This window comes from Pseudophryne corroboree, chromosome 7, assembly GCF_028390025.1.
Source record: "Pseudophryne corroboree isolate aPseCor3 chromosome 7, aPseCor3.hap2, whole genome shotgun sequence".
Classification (NCBI taxonomy): domain Eukaryota; kingdom Metazoa; phylum Chordata; class Amphibia; order Anura; family Myobatrachidae; genus Pseudophryne; species Pseudophryne corroboree.
The window spans coordinates 496,836,738-496,862,003 of record NC_086450.1 but is presented as its reverse complement, the minus strand read 5'-3'; the positions used below and the strand labels follow the sequence as shown (position 1 = coordinate 496,862,003).

Sequence of the window (25,266 nt, the reverse complement as noted above, 5' to 3'; positions counted from 1 at the left end):
CTGAATCGTACATCTGATCCAGCGAGCGATAATCTGCTTAGAAGCAGGACACCCAATCTTTTTGGGATCATAAAGCACGAACAGTGCTTCCGTCTTTCGAAGAGGAGCAGTCCTCTCAACATATATCTTCAAAGCCCGGACCACATCCAAGGACTTCGCTGAAATAGACGTGTCACTGGCACTACAATAGGTTAGTTGATATGAAAAGCTGATACAACCTTAGGAAGAAATTGCTGACGCGTACGCAGTTCAGCTCTATCCTCATGAAAGATCAAGTTGGGGCTCTTATGAGACAAGGCCCCCAATTCGGACACCCGCCTTGCGGATGCCAAGGCCAACAGAGTGACCACCTTCCATGGAAGAAACTTTAGATCTACCTCCCTTAAAGGTTCAAACCAATCCGATTGCAGGAATAGCAAACCAACATTAAGATCCCATGGCTCCGTAGGAGGCACAAAAGGAGGTTGGATGTGCAGAACACCTTGTTTGAAAGTCTGCACCTCAGGGAGCGCAGCCAAGCGTTTCTGGAAGAAAATAGACAAGGCCGAAAACTGGACCTTAAGGGAGCCTAACCTTAGGCCCACATCCACACCTGACTGTAGAAAAAGGAGTAAGCGACCCAATTGCAATTTTTCCGTAGGAAACTTATTGGATTCACACCAAGATACATATTTTCTCCAAATTCAATGGTAATGTTTTGACGTTACCCATTTTCTAGCTTGATTAAGCGTAGGAATGACCTTGTTCGGAATACCCTTCTGAGCTAAGATCTAGCGTTCGACCGCCATCCCGTCAAACTTAGTTGCGGTAAGCCTTGGCAGAGAACTAGTTCCTGCCGACACAAGGCTTTTTGATGAGGAAGAATTCTTGGAACTCTTTGAAATAATCTGCGATGCAGATAGCAACTCCTCCTTAGCCCTCTTGGGGCCATGATCAGAGTTTGTGAACCTGTTAGTGGAACCGGAGGGAATACTTCCCTTAATGAAACCGCCCACGGAACCAACCGGGGCCTTATTTCCACCGCATGTGGCTGTATCCACCTGGAACAATGTGTCAATAACTTCTTTTTGAGATAAAGCGGTCTTATGACCCTTTAAGGGACATTTCAAAGGTCTTGTGTCCTTGGGGGAACCCCCCAACGGAACTTCTGTTGACTTAGTCTGTTTGTCCTTCTTCTCCGAATGCTTGTGTGAAGAAGTGCTCTTGGCTCTGATACTCTTCCTTGGAAGGTTTGTCTTTGATTTATTTCCTGACAGAGAAGGATCCAGATCTGATTCCTGACCCTGCGTCCCACGCGTAGATGGGACTTGTTCCCCTTCCATGGGGATGATTTTCAAGTGTACGGGCAACGGTGTACGCTCTGCAACATCTAAAGATGTGCACTGAACAACATTTTCCAGAGATTTCTCCGGAAGAATTTGTTGTGGAATATTGAATTCCCCTACAGCTGTGCTGCAAGATAACACATTATGTATGGAAATGTCCACATCTGGACAAGAAGCCTCTGTATCTGGAAGAGGTACAATAACCTCTGGAACTGTTTCCAACAGTATTGTATTGCCAATCCGATTTGGGCTAGAAACAGAGGTTAAAGGGGATGCTGGCAGAACCCTGCTAGTCTTAGTGTTATGCACACCAGTGCCTGCAGGAAAGTACTGGTGTCAGAACTGTTATGCACTCCAGTGTCTGCAGGAATGTACTGGTGTTTGAACTGTTATGCAAAACAAATGGACTCACAGACAAACTGGGGAATATGACATAACGTACACAGAAGGTGATAGGGTAACAAAATACACACAAAGTGAACAGGGAAGCCCAGAGGCTAAGGAACTGGGTATCTCCCTTGTATTAGAACTGCTCAGATGTAAAAAGCAAGATGTTGTGTTTTAATACGTAGAGAACCCGAAATGCTGTTGCTAAGGGCAACAGCAAAATCCTAAAGGGTTACCAACGGGTGTGGCAGTAAACTCCTTGGTCAGAGATGGAATGATAGACACAAGGAGAGTCTCCACAATCCTATTTCTCACTTGCAGTGCACAGGTTTTAGCTTACTGCCACTAAACTGACCCCTGACACCTAGCACAGTGAGACAGGATTAGACAGGCAAGTCTTAGAATACAGCCGCAAACTTGCTAGGTTCACAGAGTAGTAACAGAACCCCAGCAAGCTACACGACTGACTCCAGTCTTACTGCTAGGTCTGGATTGGCAGAGTGTAATACCAAATCCCCAGGCCTATTTGCAGTAAGCAACAAACAAATACAAAGCTACACAGTACTGGCTAACTTTCATGAACTTACTAACCAACAAAGATTCAGCAGCATCTGCTTACCCTGAAAAGAGGCCTTATAAAGCAGGTGCTGTCCACGCCCCACTCAGACCTCACAGACTGTGAGCACAAAAACCAGCACCGGATCCCCTGCCGTGCACAGAGCCTATAACCACTGCACAGCAAAAGACCCGAACCGGAGTATAAGCTGCGCTCAGGTTACTCCACTAGCACTTGTCTCCCGGTTGCCATGACGACGTGGCAGCACAGGGCAGGAGACCCTAACAGTACCCCCCCTCTGACGAGGGGTCAAAGAACCCCTACCACTGGGTTTATCGGGGAACTGCGAGAAGAAAGAGCGTATCAGTCTGGGGGCATGAAGATCACAACTGCGCACCCACGACCGCTCCTCCGGGCCATACCCCTTCCAGTGCACCAAAAATGACAGCCGACCCCGAACCACCTTGGAGTCAAGAATCCTTTCAACAACAAACTCCCTCTGGCCACGTATCAGAAGAGGGGAAGGTATTCCACTGGAAGAAGGATTACTAATCGCCCGTTTTAAAAGGGAACAATGAAATGTTTTATTGATACCCAAAGAACGGGGCAGATCTAACTGAAATGCCACCGGATTGATAACCCTGGTGATCTTATAAGGGCCGATGAACCGGGGCCCTAACTTATGAGATGGCTGTCTCAACTTCAAATTCTTGGTAGACAACCAGACGAATTCTCCTAATTTGAAGCTGCAGGGTCTTTTCCGCTTATCAAAAACCCTTTTGGTCACTAATGACACAGACACAAGGGCTTTCTTCACTTTCCGCCAAATACCTCTAAGGACCGAAACCACAGAGGAACCACCAGGCGTGGAGTCCAGGGGGTCAAAAGAATTGGCCTTAGGATGATGCCCATACACACAAAGGAAGGGAGAGATCCCTGTAGCAGAGTGAGCCGCGTTGTTATAGGCAAACTCCGCCATGGACAGATGAGCAACCCAGTCAGTCTGACACTTGGAGACATAACACCTGAGGAACTGCTCCAAGGACTGGTTCACCCTTTCAGTCTGCCCATTAGACTGCGGATGGTAGCCTGACGACAAGCTGACAGAAATCTGGAGATCGGAACAAAATGCCCTCCAGAATTTGGCCACAAACTGGGATCCGCGGTCAGAGACCACATCAAGTGGCAACCCGTGGAGACGCACAACATGCAGCATAAATAATTCAGACAGGCGTCTGGCCGATGGCAGCCCAACCAGTGGAACGAAGTGCGCCATCTTCGAAAACCTGTCAACGACAACCCAGATGGCTGTCATCCCCGAGGATTTGGGCAAGTCCACCACAAAATCCATTGAAATGTGGGTCCATGGCTTAGATGGGATAGAGAGTGGATGTAATGGGCCAACAGGAACCCCTACTAAGAATCTCCCCAGAGACCCAGTCAAATTGAGGATTGTGGGCCCTTAACCAGGGTAACCCCAACACCAATGGGGCAAAAGTACAGACAGTCACATAAAAGGACAATTTTTCAGAGTGTGTGGCTCCAATAAACAAAGAAATCTGGCTAGTGCAAGAGGTAATTTTACCTTGGGATAATGGTTCCCCGTTTAACCCACAAATCTCAATTTCCGATGCCAAGGGTACTAAGGGAACAGAGTGTTTCAGGGCGAATTGGCGGTCCATAAAAACCCCGTCGGCCCCACTGTCCACAAAGGCCTCAGTCTTGACAGTTTGACCGAGGATCTTCAAGGTCACCGGAATGATAAAAGTCTTCTTGGGAAATTCTGACTTCTGGCCTGACAGGATATTTCCCATCACCATCAGGCCCTGAAGTTTTCCGGCTTTTCTGGGCATGATACTACCACATGACCTTTATTCCCACAGTACAAACACAACCCCTGCTGTCTCCTCCGCGTCTTCTCACGCGAGGAGAGGCGGGTAGCCCCAATCTGCATAGGCTCCTCAGAAAATTCCTCAGAGTCTGAGGTTCCCTTGGGAAGGAAGGAAATCTCAGTCTCCCTTTCAAGCCTACGCTCTCTCAGCCGTCTATCCACCCGGATGGATAACTGCATGAGCTGATCCAAGCTATCAGGCAAGGGATATTGTACCAGTTGGTCCTTTATCTGGTTAGAAGTACCTCTTCGGTACTGGTGTCTCAGGGCTGGGTCATTCCACTGGGTATCATGGGCCAACCTCCGAAACTCCGTACAGTAAACCTCAACTGGCCTTCGCCCTTGATTAAGGATCGAAATCTGAGCCTCGGCTGAGGCCGTCTTGTCAGGGTCATCATACAACATGCCCAGTGCCGTAAAAAAAGCATCAACACTTTTAAGCGACGGACAGTCAGGCTGCAACCCATATGCCCAGACCTGTGGGTCTCCTTGTAGCAAGGAAATCACTATGCCCACCCGCTGAATCTCCGACCCAGAAGACTGAGGCCTAAGCCGGAAGTATAGCTTGCAGCTCTCCTTGAAACAAAAGAACTGCGAGCGATCTCCAGAAAAACGATCCGGGAGATTTACTTTCGGCTCCTTCACCCCTGCAGGTGCTGCTGCTGCGGGAGATCCGTCAGCAGCCTGGGAGGTGTGCATTTTAATGGACAAATCATTAAATTGTCGAGTCAGGACCTGCACCTGATCGACCACCTGTTGCAACGTATTTTGAGGAGTATTTGGCTGCTGAATATGTTATGCACACCAGTGCCTGCAGGAAAGTACTGGTGTCAGAACTGTTATGCACTCCAGTGTCTGCAGGAATGTACTGGTGTTTGAACTGTTATGCAAAACAAATGGACTCACAGACAAACTGGGGAATATGACATAACGTACACAGAAGGTGATAGGGTAACAAAATACACACAAAGTGAACAGGGAAGCCCAGAGGCTAAGGAACTGGGTATCTCCCTTGTATTAGAACTGCTCAGATGTAAAAAGCAAGATGTTGTGTTTTAATACGTAGATAACCCGAAATGCTGTTGCTAAGGGCAACAGCAAAACCCTAAAGGGTTACCAACGGGTGTGGCAGTAAACTCCTTGGTCAGAGATGGAATGATAGACACAAGGAGACTCTCCACAATCCTATTTCTCACTTGCAGTGCACAGGTTTTAGCTTACTGCCACTAAACTGACCCCTGACACCTAGCACAGTGAGACAGGATTAGACAGGCAAGTCTTAGAATACAGCCGCAAACTTGCTAGGTTCACAGAGTAGTAACAGAACCCCAGCAAGCTAAACGACTGACTCCAGTCTTACTGCTAGGTCTGGATTGGCAGAGTGTAATACCAAATCCATGTTGTATCGAAAAAGAAAAGAGGTAGCCTTGTGGTGCACACAGTCAAAAATTAGCTATTGATTAATGAATTAAAACGTAACTTTTATTGTTGTATTTCAAATAAACTCCCCACTTATCTAAAAAGCGAAATATTTAAAAATAGAGAAAAAGTAAGAGATGAAATATTAAAATCTGGCGCTGAGGTGCCTGATATGGCTCCTATAAATATTCAATAATAGATCTAGATATCAATAATATTGTGTGGTGGTATATCAATTGTCACCACTGTGTATATTGTGTAGTGATCCACTAATCGACACATATAAGCGGTGACAGAAAAACACTCCTCATATATTCAATCCATATTATTATATAGTTAGGGAGTGATACAAGGGTTATTATAGTATATGTTTGTCACTGAGTAATAGAATACTATGTCTCTCTCTTACACTGTTGCAAAAAAGGTGTTCTTCTTAGTTCTCCACTATTTAATAGTAGCAGAGCGGATTATTGTAACAGTAATGTAGCAGACACATTATGCATTCCTTTATCTGTGGTGCAGGGCATAATCTGTAAATAATAGTTCTTCACGATGTCTGAATGATTGTTCCTAGTGAACGTGTTACAATCTACATTAGTGCAGAATATCAAAGATAATAGAGGTGACAGAGTAATTAATTGCTAAGGGCAACAGCAAAACCCTAAAGGGTTACCAACGGGTGTGGCAGTAAACTCCTTGGTCAGAGATGGAATGATAGACACAAGGAGAGTCTCCACAATCCTATTTCTCACTTGCAGTGCACAGGTTTTAGCTTACTGCCACTAAACTGACCCCTGACACCTAGCACAGTGAGAAAGGATTAGACAGGCAAGTCTTAGAATACAGCCGCAAACTTGCTAGGTTCACAGAGTAGTAACAGAACCCCAGCAAGCTAAACGACTGACTCCAGTCTTACTGCTAGGTCTGGATTGGCAGAGTGTAATACCAAATCCCCAGGCCTATTTGCAGTAAGCAACAAACAAATACAAAGCTACACAGTACTGGCTAACTTTCATGAACTGACTAACCAACAAAGATTCAGCAGCATCTGCTTACCCTGAAAATAGGCCTTATAAAGCAGGTGCTGTCCACGCCCCACTCAGACCTCACAGACTGTGAGCACAAAAACCAGCACCGGATCCCCTGCCGTGCACAGAGCCTATAACCACTGCACAGCAAAAGACCCGAACCGGAGTATCAGCTGCGCTCAGGTTACTCCACTAGCACTTGTCTCCCGGTTGCCATGACGACGTGGCAGCACAGGGCAGGAGACCCTAACACTTAGAGACTCTTTTTTGAATTTGAGACAGAGATTCAACAACTTGTCCTAATTTTTCTTGAAAAGTCTGCCAGGTGGGAGCTCCTAAGCCTTTGTGGCAACCCCTATTTGTAGCGGATCTTGGTCTCCTTCCTTCCTGACTGAGCCCCAGCGTCATGTTGACGTAGTTGGTGGAACAGATATTGTTTTCTGTTCCTGAGAAACCCCTACTGCAGTTTCCCTCCCCGCCCCCTTCCTCTACCAAAGAAGGGGGTGGAGCCTCGGGCCCTCCCTGCTTTCCTGCCACGGAAAGAATTTTGTTGCGGGCAAAAACATGGTTTCTTTGCAGGAGGCGCTGCGGAAGGAAGAAAAGACGACTTACCCGATGTAGTCTTAGATATCCACTTATCTAATGAGTCCCCAAAGAGTGCTTCACCTTCATAAGGGAGGGTTTCCACATTTTTCTTGGATTCTGCGTCCGCTGTCCACTGGTTTAACCAGAGGCCCCTGCACGCTGACACCACCATGGATGATGACCTTGCAGCCATTAATCCAAGGACCTTCAGGGCACCGACCAGGAATCCCACAGAATCCTTTATATGACATAGGGTTGTGATAATCTCATCCTTGTCAATCGTGTCTATATTTTCTAATAGATTCTCTGTATATTTTTCAATAGCATTCAAAACCCATGCACCCGTAATAGTGGGTCTGATGATAGCTAGCCGTATAAATAGATTTGAGTGTAGTCTCAATCTTGCAGTCAGCCGGTTCTTTTTATGAAGCCGTGCCTGGGACGGGTAAGGCAATCTTTTTTTATAATCTGGACACGGAAGCATCCACCATTGGAGAATTTTCCCACTTTGTTCTATCACCTTCTGGAAAGGGATAAGCTATTAAGATTCTTTTAGGAATCTAAAATTTTTTGTCTGGACATTTCCAGGCATTTTCAAACATAGCATTCAATTCCTCTGAAATAGGGAAAAGTTATCACAGGTTTCTTATTTTTATTAAAATAGGCCTTTTTCACCTCCGCTGGAGGTGCATCTGTGATTTCCAACACCTCTCTGATGTTTGTAATCATGGACTGAATGTTTTTTGAAAGGGTAGCATCCGCTCCCCTCATGTCATCAACGTCCCCCGTGTCGTCATCAGTGTCTGCGTCGACATTCATTATGCGTGCAAGAGAACGCTTTGATATGGCTGAGGGCAGTTGACCTGAAGAAGGAGAAGGGCCCGTGTATAAGGCATTCTCCACAGATCTCCTCCAATCTTTAAATTAATTCTCAGATTGTGTAAATCTCTCATTCAACTGTGCAAGCATTAATTGTATGCTGCCAACACCCACCTGGTCAGTTACAGAGGGATTAGGCAACACATCATCCTCCTGCGGCAGTAAAACATCACCAGTCGACAAACAGTCTCCATTGTCTGAATCACTCTCATTTGACATGTTACTGTGCCTTACACACACACACACACACACAGATATTTTGTATAAACAATTCCTTCACTGAGACTATCAGATTAGCACAGAAAGTAAGAGCCAGCTCCACCCAGCGCTTCTAGAAGCGTTTAAATATAAACCTTCAACACTAAATTGTTAACCTAAGTGGTTATTCTATAATAGCTATGTATAAACACCAAATAAAGCACCAATAGTACTCCTCACCCTGGTACCACAGTGAGTTAAGAAGGAGGTCATCGTTTCCTGCAGCCTATCCTCTGCGGTGACTGCAGCTGAAAATTGCGCTGGTGTGCTTGCTGGATCTGAAAGAGAAAAGGCCCGCCCCCAAAATGGCGCGGCTCTCCCACGTTTTTGTTATATTAACTGGCCCGAGGGATTCCCGGTAAATGGTGGGATTTACACCCCCGTTTACTGTGTGACCAGTATGGGGATTATTGCTGGCTCAGAACGCCCCTCCCGCGCTCTGCACCCGTGGACTGCCTGTTGTGAGTCAGCGGAGCGCAGCCTGCTGCCGCTGCGCTCCATTCCCCTCAGCCACCATGGACACCAGCTTTCCGTCTGACGGATTGCTGGTGTTAGTACTCACCACTTTGTCACCTTCTGGCAGCTGCAGGGGGTGGCGGCTGGCGCTGTGGGAGTGAGCGTTCGCCATCAGGTGCTATGCGATCATCACCCTTCAGGAGCTAATGGTGTCCTGTCAGCAGGAGCCATTAACTCTTCAGGAAGTTGGTTCCTGCTCCTTCCCCCTGCATCCCACGAAGCAGGGAGGTTGTTGCCAGCAGCCTCCCTGGAGATCTTGAACTTAGAAATATCCATTTCTGAACTCCCTCTGTGGAGCTCACTGGAAGTGCGTCCGGCTCTCTTGGCACAATTTCTAAACTGAGGTCTGGCGGAGGGGCATAGAGGGAGGAGCCAGCCCACACTATTTAAATTTTATAGTGCCGAATGCTCCACATGACCCGTCTATGCCCCATGGTATTTATATGGACCCCAACATCGTCTAGGACGTAAGAGAAAAGTGGCAGGAGTAAACAGAAGTGGATCTTTTAGCTCATTAGAAACTGAAATCAAGGTTCTGCCACTGACAAGAGCTGAGACTTCAGCCATGAAGGTTGTTGAACTCTTATGATTCTTACAATCCCTACTTGTAGGAAAATGGAATCAAGGATTCTGCAAATTATGCTGATCATTCTTTCCCAGGTTCCTCCCATATGAGTAGAATTAAGTGAGCTGAAAGTCTATGTGCAACCGTGCTCACTAAGGTATCTCTCCACGCCTTTAGTATTGATGTTGAAAAATGAACCCATCTGATCATAGAACTCCTTAAGTAAATAATTGTCCCTGGTGTTTAACTTCATTAAAGTAATGCTGTGACTTCCAGTAATGATTAAAGATTTTTCTAATTTGATCCTAAGTCTGATTATTGAAGATGACCTCCTACTCTCAGTAAATCATACTTGTTGAGGAATGGGTCTAGCTTTTGGGAATAGGATTTCCAGTTGTAATGCAGTCAATCTCTCTAGCATAGATCTGGTGTTGCATGACACTGATAATGTGGTTCTTAGATTGTTGGGTTTCTTCTGCTGTATAAGTATTTTGACAGTGATCCCAATCGTTACATTCATTCACACTTAGAGATGTGTCACATTTAAATGAGCGGAGAATGCGGGTTAGGTCGGTAGTAGCTTTAACAAATAATTTCCAAGTTCCAAGAGCCTGTAATGCTCAAGTTGACATCTGAGATCATGGTATGGATTGTAGTCACTTGTGTATGAATGTTGACATCTGAGTCTGTGTCTACTAGCTCAAATGTGTCACTTTCAGGATTGTTCCAATCGGCTTTGTACAAGAATTCAGGTCCTCTTAGCCATGACGTATTTTTCAGTAGTCTGGCTGAGCATGGTTTGCAGGATTGTGAACAGTAGATACATAGTGCCACTGTTTTAGATTGGTGGATCTCCTGATTTGTAGCATAAATATTGAAGCATATGGTCTCATTGCAATTGTAGTCTAACACTACTTTACTGTCTGTGTAGAATTCTGTTTCTGCAAGTCCAATAGGTAACTCAGGTGAAATGAGTTCAGGTAATTACAGCTAGTACTGCAACACAAAGTTCTAGTCTCGGTAGGATGTGCTCTGGATGTGGTGCTAACTTTGCTTTGCCCATGAGAAATCCAATATGACATTGTCCTTTAATGTTAACAGTTTTAAGCTATGCAACAGCAGCGATTGCTTGAATTGTAGCATCAGAGAATATCCATAGTCTCTGGTTTTGTACTACAGTAGAAGACACAGGAGTATATGGACGTGTAATATAAAGGTGCGTTAAGGTGAACAGAGAATTTTTCCACCGATCCCTTTTCTGTGGAGGCAGTGGGTCATCTCAATCAGATGACTCACAGATTAGGTCTCTGAGCGCGGTTTTATCTTGGATATTGATGGGAGCTGCATATCCCAAGGGGTCATACAAGCTAAAAGGTGCAGGGTGCTAGTAAGAACACTAAATGCCTTAATCTAAATCCCTTAGGTTACTGGTATGATCTTGTAAAGGGAAGGCTTCCATCACTCCTTTACTGTTGGAAGCTATAGTATTTTGTGAAGCGCTCATGAGGAGGCTGATTGTTTTCTCATGTATCGGCAATGATTTTAAACAGTAGAATTCTTTTTTTATGCATTTTCTAATATCTGAACCATATTTTAGCTCACCCTCCTGAGCTGACCGGCTGAGTTAGTAGGTAGCAACTGCAGAATAAGGGCTGTTTCCAAAGATGTGTGCCCTCATGTGGTACTCTGCAATTTCTTTGCCTTTAAACTTGGAACTGGAATCAAACATGATTCTAACCTGACTTGGTTTATTTAGATAGTATACCCAAAATATTGGCAGGTACCAGCATTCTTCTGTGTCTTTAAGAATGGGAGCTCTCTCAGAATGGCCGTTCTCAAATATTTTGCCATGAATGAGAAGTACAGTAATGATCTCTCATCTCAGGTTTCCATTAATCTGACTTCTGGCTTTGTGGACTCAAAGGATATCTCTCCCAATGTGTAGAATTATCAGGGATTTAGGGTCCAGTTCTGGTATAATATGTGCTATACAATATGTTTAATGTGCATGATAAATAGCAGCTTGTGTAGGAATTTCAGACCTATTATCTGGGATTAGATTAGATTTTGATGGCAGATAAGAACCACTTGCCCCATTCAGCCTGCCCTAAACATATATCTGCACAGACTTACACACTAGGGTTAATTTTTGTGGGGAGCTAATTAACCTACCAGTATATTTTTGGATTGTGGGAGGAAACCAGAGTACCCAGAGGAAACCCACTCAAACACAAGGAAAATAAGAATTTACTCACCGGTAATTCTATTTCTCGTAGTCCGTAGTGGATGCTGGGAACTCCGAAAGGACCATGGGGAATAGCGGGCTCCGAAGGAGGCTGGGCACTCTAGAAAGATCTTAGACTACCTGGTGTGCACTGGCTCCTCCCACTATGACCCTCCTCCAAGCCTCAGTTAGGACACTGTGCCCGGACGAGCGTACACAATAAGGAAGGATTTTGAATCCCGGGTAAGACTCACCTCACACCAGCCACACCAATCACACCGTATAACTCGTGATATTAAACCCAGTAAACAGTATGAAATAACTGAGCCTCTCAACAGATGGCTCAACCATAACCCGATTTAGTTAACAATAACTATGTACAAGTATTGCAGATAAACCGCACTTGGGATGGGCGCCCAGCATCCACTACAGACTACGAGAAAATAAGATTTTACTTACCGATAAATCTATTTCTCGTAGTCCGTAGTGGATGCTGGGACTCCGTAAGGACCATGGGGAATAGCGGCTCCGCAGGAGACAGGGCACAATAATAAAAGCTTTAGGATCAGGTGGTGTGCACTGGCTCCTCCCCCTATGACCCTCCTCCAAGCCTCAGTTAGGATACTGTGCCCGGACGAGCGTACATAATAGGGAAAGATATTGGATCCCGGGTAAGACTCATACCAGCCACACCAATCACACCGTACAACTTGTGATCTGAACCCAGTTAACAGTATGATAACAACGAAGGAGCCTCTGAAAAGATGGCTCACAACAAGAATAACCCGAATTTTGTAACAATAACTATATACAAGTATTGCAGACAATCCACACTTGGGATGGGCGCCCAGCATCCACTACGGACTACGAGAAATATATTTATCGGTAAGTAAAATCTTATTTTCTCTGACGTCCTAGTGGATGCTGGGACTCCGTAAGGACCATGGGGATTATACCAAAGCTCCCAAACGGGCGGGAGAGTGCGGATGACTCTGCAGCACCGAATGAGAGAACTCCAGGTCCTCCTCAGCCAGGGTATCAAATTTGTAGAATTTAGCAAACGTGTTTGCCCCTGACCAAGTAGCTGCTCGGCAAAGTTGTAAAGCCGAGACCCCTCGGGCAGCCGCCCAAGATGAACCCACTTTCCTTGTGGAATGGGCTTTCACAGATTTTGGCTGTGGCAGGCCTGCCACAGAATGTGCAAGTTGAATTGTACTACAAATCCAACGAGCAATCGTCTGCTTAGAAGCAGGAGCACCCATCTTGTTGGGTGCATACAGGATAAACAGCGAGTCAGATTTTCTGACTCCAGCTGTCCTGGAAACATATATTTTCAGGGCCCTGACAACGTCAAGTAACTTGGAGTCCTCCAAGTCCCTAGTAGCCGCAGGTACCACAATAGGTTGGTTGATATGAAAAGCTGATACAACCTTAGGAAGAAATTGCTGACGCGTACGCAGTTCAGCTCTATCCTCATGAAAGATCAAGTTGGGGCTCTTATGAGACAAGGCCCCCAATTCGGACACCCGGCTTGCGGATGCCAAGGCCAACAGAGTGACCACCTTCCATGGAAGAAACTTTAGATCTACCTCCCTTAAAGGTTCAAACCAATCCGATTGCAGGAATAGCAAACCAACATTAAGATCCCATGGCTCCATAGGAGGCACAAAAGGAGGTTGGATGTGCAGAACACCTTGTTTGAAAGTCTGCACCTCAGGGAGCGCAGCCAAGCGTTTCTGGAAGAAAATAGACAAGGCCGAAAACTGGACCTTAAGGGAGCCTAACCTTAGGCCCACATCCACACCTGACTGTAGAAAAAGGAGTAAGCGACCCAATTGCAATTTTTCCGTAGGAAACTTCTTGGATTCACACCAAGATACATATTTTCTCCAAATTCAATGGTAATGTTTAGACGTTACCCATTTTCTAGCTTGATTAAGCGTAGGAATGACCTTGTTCGGAATACCCTTCTGAGCTAAGATCTAGCGTTCGACCGCCATCCCGTCAAACTTAGTTGCGGTAAGCCTCGGCAGAGAACTAGTTCCTGCCGACACAAGGCTTTTTGATGAGGAAGAATTCTTGGAACTCTTTGAAATAATCTGCGATGCAGATAGCAACCCCTCCTTAGCCCACTTGGGGCCATGATCAGAGTTTGTGAACCTGTTAGTGGAACCGAAGGGAATACTTCCCTTAATGAAACCGCCCACGGAACCAACCGGGGCCTTATTTCCACCGCATGTGGCTGTATCCACCTGGAACAATGTGTCAATAACTTCTTTTTGAGATAAAGCGGTCTTATGACCCTTTAAGGGATGTTTCAAAGGTCTTGTGTCCTTGGGGGAACCCCCCAACGGAACTTCGTTGACTTAGTCTGTTTGTCCTTCTTCTCCGAATGCTTGTGTGAAGAAGTGCTCTTGGCTCTGATACTCTTCCTTGGAAGGTTTGTCTTTGATTTATTTCCTGACAGAGAAGGATCCAGATCTGATTCCTGATCCTGCGTCCCACGCATAGATGGGACTTGTTCCCCTTCCATGGGGATGATTTTCAAGTGTACGGGCAACGGTGTACGCTCTGCAACATCTAAAGATGTGCACTGAACAACATGTTCCAGAGATTTCTCCGGAAGAATTTGTTGTGGAATATTGAATTCCCCTACAGCGGTGCTGCAAGATAACACATTATGTATCGAAATGTCCACATCTGGACAAGAAGCCTCTGTATCTGGAAGAGGTACAATAACCTCTGGAACTGTTTCCAACAGTATTGTATTGCCAATCCGATTTGGGCTAGAAACAGAGGTTAAAGGGGATGCTGGCAGAACCCTGCTAGTCTTAGAGACTCTTTTTTGAATTTGAGACAGAGATTCAACAACTTGTCCTAATTTTTCTTGAAAAGTTTGCCAGGTGGGAGCTCCTAAGCCTTTGTGGCAACCCCTATTTGTAGCGGATCTTGGTCTCCTTCCTTCCTGACTGAGCCCCAGCGTCATGTTGACGTAGTTGGTGGAACAGATGCTGTTTTCTGTTCCTGAGAAACCCCTACTGCAGTTTCCCTCCCCGCCCCCTTCCTCTACCAAAGAAGGGGGTGGAGCCTCGGGCCCTCCCTGCTTTCCCGCCACGGAAAGAATTTTGTTGCGGGCAAAAATATGGTTTCTTTGCAGGAGGCGCTGCGGAAGGAAGAAAAGACGACTTACCCGATGTAGTCTTAGATATCCACTTATCTAATGAGTCCCCAAAGAGTGCTTCACCTTCATAAGGGAGGGTTTCCACATTTTTCTTGGATTCTGCGTCCGCTGTCCACTGGTTTAACCAGAGGCCCCTGCACGCTGACACCACCATGGATGACGACCTTGCAGCCATTAATCCAAGGTCCTTCAGGGCCCCGACCAGGAATCCCACAGAATCCTTTATATGACCTAGGGTTGTGATAATCTCATCCTTGTCAATCGTGTCTATATTTTCTAATAGATTCTCTGTATATTTTTCAATAGCATTCGAAACCCATGCACCCGCAATAGTGGGTCTGATGATAGCTAGCCGTATAAATAGATTTGAGTGTAGTCTCAATCTTGCAGTCAGCCGGTTCTTTTAATGAAGCCGTGCCTGGGACGGGTAAGGCAAGCTTTTTTTATAATCTGGACACGGAAGCATCCACCATGGGAGAATTTTCCCACTTTGTTCTATCACCTTCTGGAAAGGGATAAGCCAGTGGTTCCCAAACTGTGTGCCGTGGCACCTTGGGGTGCCTCGGGACCTTTAAGGGGTGCCCTGGGTTGGTGGTCTAGGACCAATTCCAACTATTAATTGTCAATGTAATAGGTAAAAACAAGTGCTGGTGGCTGTCAGTAATAATATATGTGGACAAACAGGAGCAAATCTTGTCCCTCACCATATAACTGAACCTATGGATGACACATAAACAAAATTTACTTCAGTCAATATTTCTTTCTAAATTTCTCAAAGAGAAACTTTTGGCCTAGGGGTGCCGTGAAAAAAAATCTAATACTCTAGGGTGCCGTGATTCAAAAAAGTTTGGGAACCTCTGGGATAAGCTATTTAGATTCTTTTAGGAATCTGAATTTTTTTTGTCTGGACGTTTCCAGGCATTTTCAAACATAGCATTCAATTCCTCTGAAATAGGGAAAGTTATCACAGGTTTCTTATTTTTATTAAAATAGGCCTTTTTCACCTCCGCTGGAGGTGCATCTGTGATTTCCAACACGTCTCTGATGTTTGTAATCATGGACTGAATGTTTTTTGAAAGGGTAGCATCCGCTCCCCTCATGTCATCAACGTCCCCCGTGTCGTCATCAGTGTCTGCGTCGACATTCATTATGCGTGCAAGAGAACGCTTTGATATGGCTGAGGGCAGTTGACCTGAAGAAGGAGAAGGGCCCATGTATAAGGCATTCTCCACAGATCTCCTCCTATTTTTAAATTAATTCTCAGATTGTGTAAATCTCTCATTCAACTGTGCAAGCATTAATTGTATGCTGCCCAAACCCACCTGGTCAGTTACAGAGAGATCACACACACACACACACACACACACACACACACACACACACACACACACACACACGGATATTTTGCATAAACAATTCCTTCACTGAGACTATCAGATTAGCACAGAAAGTAAGAGCCAGCTCCACCCAGCACTTCTAGAAGCGTTTAAATATAAACCTTCAACACTAAATTGTTAACCTAAGTGGTTATTCTATAATAGCTATGTATAAACACCAAATAAAGCACCAATAGTACTCCTCCCCCTGTCTATAACACCCTGGTACCACAGTGAGTTAAGAAGGGGGTCAGCGTTTCCTGCAGCCTGTCCTCTGCGGTGACTGCAGCTGAAAATGGCGCTGGTGTGCTTGCTGGATCTGAAAGAGAAGCCCCACCCCCAAAATGGCGCGCCTCTCCCACGTTTTTGTTATATTAACTGGCCCGAGGGATTCCCGGTAAACAGTGGGATTTACACCCCCGTTTACTGTGTGACCAGTATGGGGATTATTGCTGGCTCAGAACGCCCCTCCCGCGCTCTGCACCCGTGGACTGCCTGTTGTGAGTCAGCGGAGCGCAGCCTGCTGTCGCTGCACTCCATTCCCCTCAGCCACCATGGACACAAGCTTTCCGTCTGACGGATCGCTGGAGTTAGTACTCACCACTTTGTCACCTTCTGTCAGCTGCAGGGGGTGGCGGCTGGCGTTGTGGGAGTGACTGTTCGCCATCAGGTGCTATGCGATCATCACCCTTCAGGAGCTAATGGTGTCCTGTCAGCAGGAGCCATTAACTCTTCAGGAAGTTGGTTCCTGCTCCTTCCCCCTGCATCCCACGAAGCAGGGAGGTTGTTGCCAGCAGCCTCCCTGGAGATCTTGAACTTAGAAATATCCATTTCTGAACTCCCTCTGTGGAGCTCACTGGAAGTGCGTTTGGCTCTCTCAGCACAATTTCTAAACTGAGGTCTGGCGGATGGACATAGAGGGAGGAGCCAGCCCACACTATTTAAATTTTATAGTGCCGAAGGCTCCACAGGACCCGTCTATACCCCATGGTATTTATATGGACTCCAACATCGTCTAGGACGTAAGAGAAAAGTGGCAGGAGTAAACAAAAGTGGATCTTTTAGCTCATTAGAAACTGAAATCAAGGTTCTGCCACTGACAAGAGCTGAGACTTCAGCCATGAAGGTTGTTGAACTCTTATGATTCTTACAATTACTACTTGTAGGAAAATGGAATCAAGGATTCTGCAAATTATGCTGATCATTCTTTCCCAGGTTCCTCCCATATGAGTAGAATTAAGTGAGCTGAAAGTCTATGTGCAACCGTGCTCACTAAGGTATCTCTCCACGCCTTAAGTATTGATGTTGAAAAATGAACCCATCTGATCATAGAACTCCTTAAGTAAATAATCGTCCCTGGTGTTTAACTTCATTAAAGTAATGTTGTGACTTCCAGGAATGATTAAAGAGTTTTCTCATTTGATCCTAAGTCTGATTATTGAAGATGACCGCCTACTCTCAGTAAATCATACTTGTTGAGGAATGGGTCTAGCTTTTTCAGGATGCTGTCTCTGGGAATAGGATTTCCAGTTGTAATGCAGTCAATCTCTCTAGCATAGATCTGGTGCTGCATGACACTGATAATGTGGTTCTTAGATTGTTGGGTTTCTTCTGCTGTATAAGTATTTTGACAGTGATCCCAATCGTTACATTCATTCACACTTACAGATGTGTCACATTTAAATGAGCGGAGAATGCGGGTTAGGTCGGTAGTAGCTTTAACAAATAATTTCCAAGTTCCAAGAGTCTGTGAGGCTCAAGTTGACATCTGAGATCATGGTATGGATTGTAGTCACTTGTGTATGAATGTTGACATCTGAGTCTGTGTCTACTAGCTCAAATGTGTCACTTTCAGGATTGTTCCAATCGGCTTTGTACAAGAATTCAGGTCCTCTTAGCCATGACGTATTTTTCAGTAGTCTGGCTGAGCATGGTTTGCAGGATTGTGAACAGTAGATACATAGTGCCACTGTTTTAGATTGGTGGATCTCCTGATTTGTAGCATAAATATTGAAGCATATGGTCTCATTGCAATTGTAGTCTAACACTACTTTACTGTCTGTGTAGAATTCTGTTTCTGCAAGTCCAATAGGTAACTCAGATGAAATGAGTTCAGGTAATTACAGCTAGTACTGCAACACAAAGTTCTAGTCTCGGTAGGGTGTGCTCTGGATGTGGTGCTAACTTTGCTTTGCCCATGAGAAATCCAATATGACATTGTCCTTTTATGTTAACAGTTTTAAGCTATGCAACAGCAGCGATTGCTTGAATTGTAGCATCAGAGAATATCCATAGTCTCTGGTTTTGTACTACAGTAGAAGACACAGGAGTATATGGACGTGTAATATACAGGTGCGTTAAGGTGAACAGAGAATTTTTCCACCGATCCCTTTTCTGTGGAGGCAGTGGGTCATCTCAATCAGATGACTCACAGATTAGGTCTCTGAGCGCGGTTTTATTTTGGATATTGATGGGAGCTGCATATCCTAAGGGGTCATACAAGCTAAAAGGTGCAGGGTGCTAGTAAGAACACTAAATTCCTTAATCTAAATCCCTTAGGTTACTGGTATGATCTTGTAAAGGGAAGGCTTCCATCACTCCTTTACTGTTGGAAGCTATAGTATTTTGTGAAGCTCTCATGAGGAGGCTGATTGTTTTCTCATGTATCGGCAATGATTTTAAACAGTTGAATTCTTTTTTTTATGCATTTTCTAATATCTGAATCATATTTTAGCCCACCCTCCTGAGATGACCGGCTGAGTCCGTAGATAGCAACTGCAGGATAAGGGCTGTTGCCATAGATGTGTGCCCTCATGTGGTACTCTGCAATTTCTTTGCCTTTAAACTTGGAACTGGAATCAAACATGATTCTAACCTGACTTGGTTTATTTGGATAGTATACTCAAAATATTGGCAGGTACCAGCATTCTTCTGTGTCTTTAAGAATGGGAGCTATCTCAGAATGGCCGTTCTCAAATATTTTGCCATGAATGAGAAGTAATGATCTCTCATCTCAGGTTTCCATTAATCTGACTTCTGGCTTTGTGGACTCAAAGGATATCTCTCCCAAAGAGGGTAATTCTGAGTTGATCGCAGCTTCAAGTTTGTTAGCAATTGGGCAAAACCATGTACACTGCAGGGGAGGCAGATATAACATGTGCAGAGAGAGATAGATGTGGGTGGGGTGTGTTCAATCTGCAATCTAAATTGCAGTGTCAAAATAAAGCAGCCAGTATTTACCCTGCACAGAAACAAAATAACCCACCCAAATCTAACTCTCTCTGCACATGTTATATCTGCCTCCCCTGCAGTGCATATGGTTTTGCCCAACTGCTAAAAAATGTCCTGCTGCGATCAACTTGGAATTACCCCCAATGTGTAGAATTATCAGGGATTTAGGGTCCAGTTCTGGTATACAATATGTTTAAATATGTTTAAAATGTGCATGATAAATAGCAACTTGTGTAGGAATTTCAGACCTATTATCTGGGATTAGATTAGAATTTGATAGCAGATAAGAACCACTTGCCCCATTCAGCCTGCCCTAAACATATATCTGCACAGACTTACACACTAGGGTTAATTTTTGTGATGAGCTAATTAACCTACCAGTATATTTTTGGATTGTGGGAGGAAACCAGAGTACCCGGAGGAAACTCACACAAACACAAGGAAAACATACCAACTGCCCACCATTAAGGCCATGGTGGGAATCAAATGAAATCAGTGCTGTGATGCAGTAATGCTAAACATTACACTATCCCACATTGCATTCAGTGAGGGTTGGAAATGGAAGGCATGTCTTTCCATCTATGGACTCAACTTGATAGCCTGCCTTCCTGCTATCTCAAAGGTTTATCTGGCTAGAGACTTGTTACTTTGGCCATCTAGGACTGCATAAAGTTTGTCTGGCTGGCCTATGAAGTAGACTCTGACTAAACAGATTTTGCAGCAAGCTCCGCCACTTATGGCATCTTTCCAGACTTCAGTATATTGTGAAGTAATCTCTGGTAATGTCCTTTTCTTCTAAATTGTGCCCCTTGCCATGCTGTGTTGTAATGTGCATGGGGTAGGCCTAGGGTGTAGGGCTGTGTTTTGTGGACTTTGTAAAGTCCACAAAAACAGAAATTGTGGAACTAACACCTTGTTCCACTGATTAGATTTGTAGCGATGGATGACCCACTGGTCCAGCAGATTGTAAGGTAGCTTTTGCACTATAGGGTTAATATCTCCAGCGAGGAAGTCCTGGTAAGTCTCACTCACCCTTGGATACTTGGCAGTAATTTACTAAAGCTTCCAAAATAGAGAATTGGTGATGTTGCCTATTGCAACCAATCAGATGCTGTCTATCATTTCTGTATTTCTTTTAGAAAATGATAGACAGCATCTGATTGGTTGCTATGGGCAACATCACCAATTCTCGGTTTTAAAAGCTTTAGTAAATTTACCCCATAAAGTTCCATTAGTGAGTCACTTAATCTCAGGGGGGCCAATTTATCATCATCCACATCCTCAGATGCGGATGTGAGGTGATAAAATCGACCAAACTCTCAATGCTATTATAGATTACACTGGATGTATCAATAATTGCATGCAGGGACAGAGCTTGCGGTGCTTACTCCTACTACCCCGAAGTCCTGCTGCACACGCACCGTCGCCGTTGCTACCACCCGTCATGACTACCCTCCACCGTGTTGCTATTCCCTCCACCGGTAAATATAGTTACTAGTCCCAGGAGCCGGTGATCGGTGCTCCTGCAGGGCTGCCGGGCATTGGAACCTGTGCGCTGCTGTGACCCCCGGTGCGGTAAAATGAGCTGCTATTTTGCAGCATCACTTTACTGCACCGGGGGTCACGGTAGCGCACAGGATGACCAAATGGCCGGCAGCCCTGCAGGAGAACTGATCACTGGCTCCTGGGACTGGTAAGTATGCTTTGTTTTATTACTTTTTTTTGTTTTTTAAACTGTGATCAGCCTGTGTGTCCATTGGACACACAGAGCTGATCACCGTAACCCGGTCTCCGCACAGCTTTCTATGTCGGGGGCAAAGAAAGCTGTGCTGAAGGCTGCATATTGCAGTCAGCCATGTGATTACACAAGCTGGAGCTGGCGTAATTATCAGAAGCTCATTGTGGGGTTTTTTAAAGTGTTTTTTTTAGTAAATTTGCCCAGATCCCATTTCCCATTGTAAGTATGGGAATACGATCTGATTACTACAAGAAAAGTGAACTAAAGGGTTAAAACTGCTCCAAAAGCCCTTTAATACATATAAGTGATACTAAAATAATGTTAACAACACCCCTTTCAGACTGCGTATGGCAGGTCGCACCTGGGAGGCTGACACGGGAGCTCCCAGGGTGCGACTCGCCTCAGGCACCCCGCTGCTGCTACGCTCATACTGGCATATTGCCGTGTTGGTGATGTCGCACGTGACGCGCTTGGAGATCACATGATCTCCAAGCGCCGCCTGTACACAGAGAGTGAACGGGAAACGAGTCACAGCGACCTGGCTCCCGTTCACACCGCACAGCGAGCCGGGTTGAACACGAGATCATCCCTACACGCTACCCGAGTTGGAATACCAGGTTGCTCGACCCGATAGTTCAACTCTGGCACCTTTCAGACCGCACCTGAACACGGGTTATGTGCACTCATGTTCCAATAACCCGCGTTCATAGGTGGCGATCTGAAAGGTGTATAAATAGGCCCCTATGTCTTTGATAGCCCTTGTTAGAAAGCTCTATAAAAAGTAGAATGTAAGAGAAGATATGCATATCATTGGAGGCCTGCACAGCTGATAAAGAACAAACTGTTGGAACCAATTAACATCACATGTTCTAAATTTGATGCTCATTGAGTGTCAGTAGGCTGATCACATGTTAAAAGTAGGTATGGATAGTTTAACATTCAAAGTAAAGAAAAAGAACAATTTACAGTATATCATAAGATGACCCATCTAGTATGTATCATACATGTGCAAAATGTAACATTATATAGCAGGATATTCAGTTAAGCAAACTTGCTATGGTGCATTGGATGTCTTCCAGGTCCCATTTTAACCCTCAAAGGCTCTGTTGTCTCCTCAAAGGACTTTACTTTCCCATCTGGAACCACTGGAAGTTGGAAAACACAGAACATCCCAGAAGGTAAATGGAACTGTCTCACCACCACTTCACGTGATGAAACTGAGCTGTATTATTTTGTACATCCATAGCAAAGTTAGAATAGATAAAGATACATTGGTTATTATATATCACAGTAGCCTCATTCTCTCTTGAGGTATGACTCAGAGGTGGGCGCTGTTGTGGCATCAGACGCAAGCAGCCAATGTTTTCAGTCTGCGCATGTGTCCTGGTGGTTACCGCTGGGTGTCACACAATGAATTTGGACACACAGACAATTTTGGTGTGAGTTCCTGGGAGGTAACGGGGTAGCTAACCAGAAGCGGGCATGTCATGGCCGGCAATTGCAGCTTTTACCGCAGTTACACTGGCACCGGCAGCCATATTCAGATGGACATTCTGCACCTCCATAGAGTTAGATCAATGTCCGATGACTGATGGTGCATCTCTGTCCCCACAGCCGGTGGCAGCTCAGTAGGAAGCTGATCTGCTACTGCATTAGCATAATAGGATTTTGGTACTTACCAGGTAAATCCTTTTCTTTGAATCCATAGGGGGCACTGGAGTACTCTTGAGATATGGACGGCGTAGCAGAAACAAAGGCACTGAATATTTAAATTTAGAACTCTCCACCCCTCCATATCCCAGAGTACCTCAGTGTACGACCTCAGTGTTTTTACTGAGCGAACTACTATAGAGAGGTTGACAATGGAGAATTCCTATAACATAACGGACAACAACAAAGTTGACCCATAACGTTACTGTCAACTAAACAGTTGACACCATAACCGATAGACCTTTATAATTTGAACCAATCGGTGAAAATGTGTTACCATAAGCTCCTTTGAGCTTAATACAAACTAGGTAAAATGTGTTACCCTAAGCTCCTGTGAGCTTAACACAACCCAGGTAAAACTGCTCTGGGTGGGCGTCCAGTGCCCCCTATGGATTCAAAGAAAAGGATTTACCTGGTAAGTACCAAAATCCTATTTTCTTTTTCATCCACTAGGGGTCACTGGAGTACTCTTGGGACGTACCAAAGCTTCCCTCGTGGGCGGGAGAGCTGTTTGACACTTGTAGCAGTAGGCAGCCAAAGCTAGATGCTGATGCCGCAACCATTCATAACGTGTAAACGTGCACAAACGTGTGCACTGAAGGCTATGTAGCCGCGTCGTAGACGCTCCACGACCCGCTGGTTCTGACATTCCCACAGAACCTGTGGGATGAGCTATTACTGACGTAGGCGACTGTAACTAAGTAAGCCTGACTTGTAGTCATTTTTATCCCACTGGATAATGTCTGCTGAGAAACTGGCTATCCCCAGTTGGCAGTATCATAGAGAACAAACAACGTATCCGTATTACGTACTGTAGACGTTCGGGACATATAGACGCGTAATGCGTGTACCACATTCAGAATTCTAGAATGTGCTGTCAACACAGGAACCACTATTAGTTTATTGATGTGAAGAATAAGAAATCGGAATTCGTCCGAAGTTCTGATTTGTCATGAGAAAACTCAAATACGGTGGCTTGGAATACAAGGCACCCAAATATGAAAACCAAACCCTTGCCGAAGCTAAGGCTAGAAGAAAACGTTTTCCAAGTGAGAAACTTAATCCCCATTTGTTGTAAGGGTTCAAAATATGAAAACTGTAAGAAATCTGAACCCAGCCTCAAGTCGCATGGCGCTGTAGGTGGGATAAATGGAGGCTGCATTTGATGACACCTTGTAGAAAAGGTGTGTACCGACGCAATAGAGTCAAACGTCTTTGAAAATAACTTGACCACACAGATACCTGCACCCTCAGTGCAGATAAACTCAGTTCTCCATCCCACCCCGGCTGTAAAATAACAGAATACGGGTAACTTGAAAGATGATGTCGGAAACTTGCGAGCTTCACACCCACCTATATAGGCACACCAAATTTGGTAATAATGAGCTGTCGTAAGCGGCTTCCTAGCTCGTAACATGGTTGGTATAACCGATACTGTAATGCCCTATTTCTTTTCTTAAGAGGGCGGTCTGAACCCCCACCCCGTCAACCGCAGCCGCGGTACATAGGTAAATAAGGGTAACAGAACGGTCCCTGTTGTAACAGGTTGGACGTATTATGAGCGGGCCAAGATCGTGTGCAAGTATTACTTGGAGATTCGAGAAGCAAGCTCTCCGAAACCCATGAGATATCACTAGTATGACTGTGACGAACGGTCTTATGATCCGTTTTTGCAACGGAGAGAGCAGCGGAAAATGGTGGAGCCAGATACACGAGGCTGTATGACCACACGAATGTGAGAGACTCCACCGCCACTGCCCTTGTGATCTGTCGTTATGTACACATACTGAGCGTTTGAAATTGTGGCGAGATGCCCTCATGTATACCTGAGGGTAACCCCACCTGTGGATTCACATATGAAACACCTCTGGATTTAATGCCCAGTTTTCAGGATATAAATCCCGACGGGTGAGATCATCTGTCTAACAGATGTCCACTCGCGGAATGAACCCCGTTGACAACATCACATAATGGTGTTCTGGGCAATTGAGGATTCGAGCTACCTGCCGCATTGCCATGCGGCTTCTTGGTTCTCCCTGGTTGTTGTGTATGCAACTCTCGTTGCGTTGTCTGACTGCACTTGGTCAGACTGAAAGCGAAGCATGTAGTGCATTGTAAATTGCACGGAGTTCCAGGACATTTATCGACAGCAATCTGTCGTGACCCGTTTTAGAACCTCTGTCGCTGATCTTTTTTTTTTTTTAACTACAACTCCTGAACCTCTGAGACTCTCGTCCAGAGTATATACACCCTCGCCCCTCTGTGGGAAACGCGAGTGAAGCCCGGCGAACTAAAGCGCTTTGAAAACACATCATTATTCCTAACAGGCGAATACACCAATGTACCGCTAGTGTGCGTGGCTTTTGCACTAATTACTAGATGTACATTTGTTCTTGC

General features: G+C 45.2%; 1 protein-coding gene across 3 annotated transcripts in view; it reads left to right on the top strand.

Annotated features, from left to right (window-relative positions):
* LOC134945751 (uncharacterized) overlaps positions 1-25,266 on the top strand; it is a 708,129-nt gene that overhangs the window by 479,785 nt on the left and 203,078 nt on the right. For all 3 annotated transcript variants that reach the window (XM_063935217.1, XM_063935218.1, XM_063935219.1), the window contains one exon: positions 22,239-22,337. In XM_063935217.1, the coding sequence (XP_063791287.1) occupies positions 22,239-22,337 (99 nt within the window). The remainder of the gene's footprint in view (positions 1-22,238; positions 22,338-25,266) is intronic.